Below are 10,478 nucleotides of genomic sequence, written 5' to 3' on the forward strand. Positions count from 1 at the left end.
CATTGATACACATTTCTCTCACTAATACCTTATAAATATTCCATTATTTCATTAAAGACATTGTACCTCACCTCACCTGTTTCCTGCCTATATATACAATCTACTGATTTGTAAATCCATCTTTCTGAAGATGTATTATTAAATACGAAAGTACTTAAGGAAATTCCTGTTTCAATTCTTCCTCCGTGGTCTGACACTGTCATATATATATGTATGTATGTGTGTGTGTATATATATATATATATATATATATATATATATATATTTATATATATATATATATATATATATATATGTGTGTGTGTGTATATCACGAAAATAAACACGTGATTAAGAATGTGACAATGTCAGACCACGGAGGAAAATGAAACAGGAATTTCCTTAAGTACTTTCGTATATTAAATACATCTTCAGAAGGAATGAAGATGTTCATTCCTTCTAAAGATGTATTTAATATACGAAAGTACTTAAGGAAATTCCTGTTTCATTTTCCTCCGTGGTCTGACATTGTCATATATATATATATATATATATATATATATATATATATATATATATATATATATATATATATATATATATATATATATATATATATATATATATATATATATATATATATATATATATATATATTTGGTATCAGTCTTTCTTTTAAACATATTTCGTTGAAAACGACAGAAAGTTTAAGATTTATGATTCTGGTAAGAATCGTCTCGATATTCCTTATGTTTTTCTTTACTGAAGCAGGAAGTTGAAAATTAACTCTCTAAAGTTCATTTTTACTTATTATTTGGGTCTGACGCCTAGTGATGCGTTTCGTAAGGTCTCACCTCACATTCTCAAAGACAAATTCTTCATGTGTTAGCACCTGATTATATCCTCTAATGGTGAGGTGGCAGGTGACATGGTAGGTAACCTGCTAATGAAGAAGTCTACCGACACCAAGAAAAATACCTTGAAAGAGACCAACGTTGTTAACGCCTTCACGTGCCCACTTGGGGATTGTCAGCCCCAACGATCTCAGTATATAGGCAAGACAACAACATCTCTCCTCTCTAGGCGTTTAACACTGAGTAAACAACAGGGGCTCCATCAAGGAACATATAATCTCCACACACAACGAGACGAATTTTGAAATTTCATTTCTCACAGAAGAATTCCTGTTTGAGAATTTGAGGTGAGACCTTACGAAATGCATCATTTGGCGTTTATGTATAAACATCCATCCTTCTGAAGATGTATTAATAAAAACGAAAGTACTTAAGGAAATTTCTGTTTCAATTCTTCCTCCGTGGTGTGTATGTGTGTTTGGATATACACGAAAGCGCTCGAATATTTTCGTTATAGTCTACTTCATTATAAACTTATTTACACGCTAATGGGCTTGTATATATATGTGGCCTAATCACACATATCTTCATAAGTACATTATATATGTATACACAGGTATATACTCAAATATACATGTATATACAAAGGATTAATGTTCACAAACCAGAAGATATTCATGAAGAAACTGCTTGGTTCACAAATACATATATAATATATCATACATGCTACATTTTTTTATGTATTCTTTGCATATTTAACTGTCTATTGAATAGTACTACATTTCCGTTGGATAACTTTAAGTGTTGTATAAGCAACAATATATTAAATATACACGGACAACATTGATGCAAATATTATAAGGATGATTAAGATAATTAGAACGATGATTATTAATACAAATATTAATACTTTATTATTATTGTTGTTGTTGTAATAATAAATAATGAAGATAATAATCATTATCTTTATCAAATATAATTATAATATTACTGCTACTAGGTGTAGCAGGTCTCTGTGTACTCTACAGCACTGTATACTTAACCCAATACTGTACACACAGACTCTACAACACAGAAGAGGTGTATCTGTGTACTCTACAGCACTGTATACTTGACCCAATACTGTACACACAGACTCTACAACACAGAAGAGGTGTATCTGTGTACTCTACAGCACTGTATACTTGACCCAATACTGTACACACAGACTCTACAACACAGAAGAGGTGTATCTGTGTACTCTACAGCACTCTATACTTGACCCAATACTGTACACACAGACTCTACAACACAGAAGAGGTGTATCTGTGTACTCTACAGCACTGTATACTTGACCCAATACTGTACACACAGACTCTACAACACAGAAGAGGTGTATCTGTGTACTCTACAGCACTCTATACTTGACCCAATACTGTACACACAGACTCTACAACACAGAAGAGGTGTATCTGTGTACTCTACAGCACTGTATACTTGACCCAATACTGTACACACAGACTCTACAACACAGAAGAGGTGTATCTGTGTACTCTACAAAGTACACAAATCACAAGCCCCCCATTTAGCTTGTCTACAAGTGCCTGCCTCAAGCACAAACTACCAAACAAGAGGCGAGATGTGTAACAACCAGACGGGTCTTCCCTACCCACCAACACAACCAAATTCAAAATCTTGAATTTTCTCTTAACATCTTTAGATAAGACCGTAGGTAGGAATCTACACAGTAGTAAGTACTCTGTTATACATTTCCTCCGGAGATGTAGAGTGTTGTACATTGCTAAGCATCTGGGTGAAGCACCATCGGTCTGGAACAAGGTAGTATCCTAGCGCATTAGGCTGCAACATTTTTCACCTGTGTTTTATAGGATAGATTTCATAAATTTCCTCTCTTAATATGGCAATTGAGAGGGTTGTATATCAGGGATTTCTTGTGTTTTCTGATGATTGTACGATATATTTGGTGCCTCGGTGAGACGGACCTCCTCACCACTAGATAGTTTTATTGATGTGATTCACATTTTCCTTCTGGTTGTCTGAGAAAGTGTTCAGTCATGTGCACAGTCACTAGCCTCTGGTGTTATCTTCAGCTGGTCAACGAAATAGATGTTCCATAGGAGTGGTGAGATCACACTACACTGAGGTACACGCGCCTCTAATAGTATGTTTCACAGGAGTGAAACATACCATGAAGGGGCATCATACTGCCCTGGAGTACACCCGCCTGTATGGTGCGTTCACAGGAATGGTCCAATCAAACCACACTGGAGTACACTTGCCTCTGGCTTGTCCACAGGAGTGGTCTAATTACGCTATACTGAGGAGCATTCGCCTCTATGGTATGTTCAGTGTTGATCTGGTTTGCAAATGAAATTCCAGCATCCCTAACCAATGTTAATTTATTAACATTGGCAGCTTTAATAACTCACAGGCAGCTATCTTGAGCCTGTACCCATCCCGAACTAATTCCTTAGATGTTAATGATATCCTCTCAAAACTAATTCAAGTACCCTTGCTAAGATAGCAACCCTAATTTACAAAAAAAAGCATCAAGATTTTTAGATCCGGCCATAACACTCCTCTACAACAAATCACATGAACTTTGAACTTTCTCTTATATTCATGAAAAGTCTAGAGTAATCCCAGTCCATAAAAGTAGTGATCTCACTGAAATTAGCAATTTTAGACCAATATCAATCCTGTCCACCTTGTCCAAAATAGAAAATTTATGTATTATAGTTTTACTCCTATCTAGCTAAACATAATATACTTAGTTCTTACCAATATGGCTTCATACCCCGTAACATGAATATGTTTGACCTGATACAAATAGCTCTTGAAAAAATTACTCCCTGTAGGGTTATTTGTTGACCTGCCTAAATAGCTTGACTGTTAATCACAATAACCTTCTCAAACTGCAACACTAAGGAGTCAGACGTCAGTGTCATCAGTACTTGCAATCTTACTTCAGTGAAAGGCACCAGGATGTTTCTGTGAATGATGTTACTTCACCCAATCACCTCAAGGTAACCCACTGCCAATTAACTCTGGCGTTCGACAGGGGGAGAATATATATGGTCCACTCCTCTTTTATATACTAGTGATCTTCCAAATGCCATTGTAAACCTGAAGCCAATTCTGTTTGCTAATGACACAACCTTCATTCGCTCTAATCCCAACCTACTTTACTAAATGTCAATGAATACTGAACTAAGAAATGTCCAGCTGTGGCTGACTGCTAACAAACTTACCCTTATCATTTATAAAACTTTCACATGTTGTTTGGTAACACGTTCACCAATCAAATTAACCTAAGCATTAACAATACCCAAATTAGTAACAGAGTTGATGACAAATTATTTGGTGTTCCCATCGATAACAAGCTAAATTTCCAGTGCATATACTAAATCAAACAAAAAACTGTCTAAAGCAATAGACATTCTTTCTAAAAACAGATACTACGCCCGTAGGCCTGACCTGGTAATACTTCACTATTCGCTTACCTACGGTACTTGTGCCTGGGAATCTAAACCCAATATTACCTTCGACCCCTAATTACTTAACATATATCAGTAATTAGAACAATAATAAACTCCAGTCCCAGACGGCACTCATCTCCCTTACTGAAATTTTGAAGTGTGTTAAATATTAAGTCACAACACATCCTTTCATGTGTACTCTATATGTTTAAAAGTCTGAAGTGCAGTGATAATCCTGACCTTAAGTACTTCCTAGAGGGATGTAACTGAACCCATCACCATCACACTTGAACTATCTTTTGGATATTCTAAGAGTGCGACTTTACGAAAGCAGAAATGCTCTGCAAATCAAGGGTTCTAAACATTGGAATGACTTCACTAATGAGATTAAAGACTGAACTTGTCTCAACCAGTATCAAAGAAACTCAAGAACTACCTAATTAACTCTTATGTAACCAATCTTATTCACCTCTTGTCAACAGACGTCTCTACCTGTGTCTGCTATTTTTGGGAACATTAATTATTAACTCTACTATCACTGAAAACTACCGCTTATTAATGTAATAACAATTTTATATCTCTTTAATCTCTTCTACAACTTAAAATTACTTACTGTGTCCTGTCGCAGAAATTTCCAGTTTCCAAATATCACGTAAACACTTTTTAATATTTTTCTAATTCTCTTCATAATTCACAAATGTTATCTTCTCATTTAGTTTTAAGTATTTGCCCCATTAAGCTTACATATTGTTCTCCTAATTTTTATGTAATGCCTGAAACGCTCTTTGTAACAGTGGTTTAGGCTTTGTTCTTGTATAGCTATGTATCCTCCACTCTTGTATCTTATGCATGTACTCTTGTCTAAATAAATTATTATTATTATTATTATTATCATTATTATTATTATTATTATTATTATTATTATTATTATTATTATTATTATTATTATTATTATTATCGTGGATTATTTTGGGAGCCGCGTAGTGTGGTGTCTTAGTACCTTAAGATGTAAAGGCTGAGTCTGGCTGCTGGCGTCAGAGGATAGATGAGATCCCAACATCCGTACTCCTGGGAGCCTCACTATCCCTGCCAGCCCCCCCTCGTCCCAGGACCAGGTGGTGCTGGACTATCCCTGACAGTCGCCAGGTTAGTGTGCTGGTGGTCCCAAGACATAGCCCTTGAGGACGACATGTTTTAAGGTTCCTGCCAGATGATTGACCTCGGGTCAAGTGGTCGCTGGGTCCAAATACTGGTCTTCACTAGACGGAAGATGGCAAGGAATTTGGCTCGTGTCACCTGGGTCATATCTCTCACAAGAAGCCGGTCGGTCGAGCGGACAGCACGCTGGACTGTGATCCTGTGGTCCCGGGTTCGATCCCGGGCGCCGGCGAGAAACAATGGGCAGAGTTTCTTTCACCCTATGCCCCTGTTACCTAGCAGTAAATAGGTACCTGGGTGTTAGTCAGCTGTCACGGGCTGCTTCCTGGGGGTGGAGGCCTGGTCGAGGACCGGGCCGCGGGGACACTGAAAGCCCCGAAATCATCTCAAGATAACCTCAAGAAGGATGGTGTTGGTCAAGACTAATGTTGATATTGGTATTGATATAGAAGCTCCTCTCTATATGCCCAGTGAGATTTAGCGCGGGTTCCCTTAGATGCCTATGTACTCGCCAACGAGGGCGACTACATAGGAAAAGCAGAATTAATTCCCGGGTCTTTGTCTCTAGCTCATAGCTTGAAGTGGGTGGGAAGCTTACCCAGGAAGGACTGCCTGCAGGGTAGTAAGGAAAGCCGTCAGCAACATCTCCACCGCTGCCAGGTTATCTGTCCAAGCCTGGACACTTACTGTTTCGTCACTGGTATATGTCCAGGTCATCAAGGAAAGTCTCGACTGTTGCCGCTATGTCAACATTGTTACCGTCTACGTAGCTACTTGTGAGGCCTATTCGTGCTCACACGGAATCCCTCTGTTGCTAGCAGAAGTAACAGTCAATCTGTCGGTTTTCCGTCTTCTGCTTGACATTACTGCAAGTGTTGCATGGAGTTTAGTGTGTGTTCTAGTGTGAGTGAGGATCTAGATAAGCCTGACTAATATATGACTGGACCGGCCTGGCTTCTAGCTAAGCGTGTTCTAGACAAGTGTGAGCGTGTTGCAGAAATCCTGGTAGTGGTTCGACGGATTGAGATGTTAGATAAGGAAGATTAATGAAGCTTCTAATGATTCTTGCTTGTCTCGTCTCTACTGTGTTTGTGCGACATGTGTCCTCAGTGCTCACAATAACTACAGTGTCCTCAGTGCTCACAATAACTACAGTGTCCTCAGTGCTCACAATAACTACAGTGTCCTCAGTGCTCACAATAACTACAGGGTCCTCAGTGCTCACAATAACTACAGTGTCCTCAGTGCTCACAATAACTACAGTGTCCTCAGTGCTCACAATAACTACAGTGTCCTCAGTGCTCACAATAACTACAGTGTCCTCAGTGCTCACAATAACTGCAGTGTCCTCAGTGCTCACAATAACTACAGTGTCCTCAGTGCTCACAATAACTACAGTGTCCTCAGTGCTCACAATAACTGCAGTGTCCTCAGTGCTCACAATAACTACAGTGTCCTCAGTGCTCACAATAACTGCAGTGTCCTCAGTTTTATTTTTAATGTTATTGCAATTATTATTATTATTATTATTATTATTATTATTATTATTATTATTATTATTATTATTATTATTATTATTATTATTGCAATTATTTTTTATCAAAACGCACACACATATATTCTTGTGAAATTTATGTAAAGACTTACACCAAGTCTTTTACCTTTGTCAAGGTGTGAGTGTGTGGTTAGGACCAGACTTACATCTCAACGACTAAGGCTGGTCCTAATCACACACTCAGACCTTGACAAAGGCGAAAGACTTGGTGTAAGTCTTTATATAAATTTCACAAATACATAAGTGTTTGTTTTTATCCAATGTTATTATGTCTGTGAGAAGACATTAGCATCACATATTATTAATATTTTAATTATGTATAATTGTATCATGTATAATTGATACATGACACAGGTGTGTGTGATGTATAATGATGTATATTTAACAACAACAATACTCTGGTGACCAAACCATACATCAGAAAAGTAAGAAACGACGACGTTTCGGTCCGCCGTGGACCATTATCAACCACCCAATTACACCATCTCATAATGGTTCAGGTCGGACCGAAACCTCATCGTTCCTCCATCTTCTGAGGTGTGGTTTGGTCATTATATCTTCAGCCTCGTTATTATGGCTCATCGTTTGCAATAACAAAGTTGGTGTGCTGGACATTCTTCGAATATCATATATTGAATCATTAACCATTCAATTGCAAGATAGGTGAAGGGGTTGAGTTGAGGTCTGTCTCGTTACTCACCAGTTGCAACACTCACATCCGTAATATTGCATGAAAATGGCTTTGTTCGTGCACATTGAACATATGTAGAGTGAACACCTGCACAGTGATCATATATACAGTAACCAGCTGAAAAGTGAACACGTGCATGTATTATACATTTAATTTACGCTTATCACACTCTGGAAGTTTAATAAACGTATTAAACTGTGGATGGTTATTTAGGCCTATTAACCTCTGGAGGGTTATTAAGGCCGCCACAGGAACTTACTGACCAACCAGCAGTATGCTTTAGTCTTGAACATTGTTCAGGACTAAAGTATACTCTCAGTGTATATACACCAAGAAGCAGGGTACACCTCTCAGTGTATATACACCAAGAAGCAGGGTACACCTCTCAGTGTATATACACCAAGAAGCTGGGTACACCTCTCAGTGTATATACACCAAGAAGCTGGGTACACCTCTCAGTGTATATACACCAAGAAGCAGGGTACACCTCTCAGTGTATATACACCAAGAAGCAGGGTACACCTCTCAGTGTATATACACCAAGAAGCAAGGTACACCTCTCAGTGTATATACACCAAGAAGCAGGGTACACCTCTCAGTGTATATACACCAAGAAGCTGGGTACACCTCTCAGTGTATATACACCAAGAAGCAGGGTACACCTCTCAGTGTATATACACCAAGAAGCAGGGTACACCTCTCAGTGTATATACACCAAGAAGCTGGGTACACCTCTTAGTGTATATACACCAAGAAGCAGGGTACACCTCTCAGTGTATATACACCAAGAAGCTGGGTACACCTCTTAGTGTATATACACCAAGAAGCAGGGTACACCTCTCAGTGTATATACACCAAGAAGCTGGGTACACCTCTCAGTGTATATACACCAAGAAGCTGGGTACACCTCTCAGTGTATATACACTAAGAAGCTGGGTACACCTCTCAGTGTATATACACCAAGAAGCTCTCGACGTTTATTATTATTATTTGATAAAAACCCACACTTGTGTATTTGTGAAATTGATGTAAAGACTTATAGCAAGTCTTGGAGGCACTCTCGTGAGTGCTTGTCAAGGTGTGAGTGTGTGGTTAGGACCAGACTTACATCTCAACGTCTAACAAGGCAGTTACCCTGGGTCCTGACCTCTGACAAGACCCTGGACCCCTGGTATATACACCAACGAGGCTGTTACCCTGAGTCCTCTGAGGTCACGACCCTTCCTGACCTTATCCTTCTTGACCAGGTGATTAGGTCACCACTATCCCAGACTGGCGGTGTACCTGCGGTAATGTCCTCTACGGTAATATGGTCACCTGACCTTTCTGTAACGATGCTGTTCTGGGAAGTGTAGTTGTTATTAATACAAGAGTTCATCTGGATGTTATCACTCGTAACCCTATTTATGTTTGTCAAATATAGCATTCATGTGGCTGGAGGACTAGTCGAGGACCGGGCCGTGGGGATGCTAAGCCCCGAAAACATCTCAAGGTAATCCTCGCCATAGCACAAGGAACGTGGCCAATGGCACTGCTCGCATTCACCCATATATTGACATTTAATTTTAATTTACTGAGAATCATTTTCCTAGTAAAGTTATCCTCCGAAGTAAAGCTTTTGTTGGCAGGGAAAGTATTGAGAGTATTTATTAGAACTCCTTCACTACCCTTATAGTTCTTATATTATTACTTCTATAGTTATTGTTTCACATTTCTTAACATGAACATTGTGATCCTTTACCCAACTATGGTCAGCTAGAACACTCTTACCAGCCATGATTATACATTATGACTATATTACCGTAGAGGACATTACCGCAGGTACACCGCCAGTCTGGGATAGTGGTGACCTAATCTCCTGGTCAAGAAGGATAAGAGGTCAGGACCCAGGATAACAGCCTCGTTAGACGTTGAGATGTAAGTCTGGTCCTAACCACACACTCACACCTTGACAAAGCACTCACGAGAGTGGGAAAGACTTGGTGAAAGTCTTTATATAAATTTCACAAATACACAAGTGTGGGGCTTTCATCCTATGTTATTATGTCTGTGAGAAAACATTGCCATTTATAATTATTTATTATTATTATTATTATTATTATTATTATTATTATTATTATTTGTATTTTTATAATATTTCATAAAGTTCTGGTTGTGATAATTTTAGGATGCTTATAATTTTAGTGTATTGTAGTCAAGTTTAATAGCGACGTATTCTGATCTGTTGTATCCAATTAATTCTAGTGTATAAGTATAAATTTGGTTTATAGAACTCTATTTAATTCACTTATATATCTTTCAGATCCCGGTGAAGAGGTTGGAGGAGGTGAGTACTGACGTCTTGATCCTAAATTAGAATGTCTGTCTGTCAGTCCGAGGTTGATGGGGCAGACCCTTGGGGCTAGCCTCACCCGACTTTGCACCTTCATTTCTATAGGGTACGTGCCCAGCATAGTCGAATCTGAGTTGCAGGATTTCAACACAGAACATTGTGCCACGGTCACATATTAGACCCCCCCCCCCATGCAGACTTTGGAATTTGCAACCAAATATTAAAAAATCCTTAACATATTGTAAAACATTAAACACTGATCTCAGGAAAATTAACGAAAATATTCTACTCATTATACTTTACACAGTAGGGAAAGCTCATAATTTGTACATGAGTCAACACAGTCTCACCCCCCCCCCCCGCCTCCTGCTCACCAAGACCCATACACCAAAATACTCTCCGCCACATGTTGTATGAGAGAGACACACGG

The 10,478-nt window shown here is 38.7% G+C and overlaps 1 protein-coding gene across 1 annotated transcript; it reads right to left on the minus strand.

Moving 5' to 3' along the window:
- Window positions 1-6,431: 6,431 nt before the first annotated feature.
- LOC138350387 (uncharacterized) lies at window positions 6,432-9,493 on the minus strand. The gene is made up of 2 exons (XM_069301009.1): window positions 9,487-9,493; window positions 6,432-6,943 (listed from the first exon to the last, which is right to left on the minus strand). The coding sequence occupies exons 1-2, from the start codon at window positions 9,491-9,493 to the stop codon at window positions 6,432-6,434; spliced, it is 519 nt and encodes a 172-aa protein (XP_069157110.1).
- Between the last annotated feature and the right edge of the window lie 985 nt (window positions 9,494-10,478).

This window comes from Procambarus clarkii, chromosome 45 (assembly GCF_040958095.1).
Source record: "Procambarus clarkii isolate CNS0578487 chromosome 45, FALCON_Pclarkii_2.0, whole genome shotgun sequence".
NCBI classification, from domain to species: domain Eukaryota; kingdom Metazoa; phylum Arthropoda; class Malacostraca; order Decapoda; family Cambaridae; genus Procambarus; species Procambarus clarkii.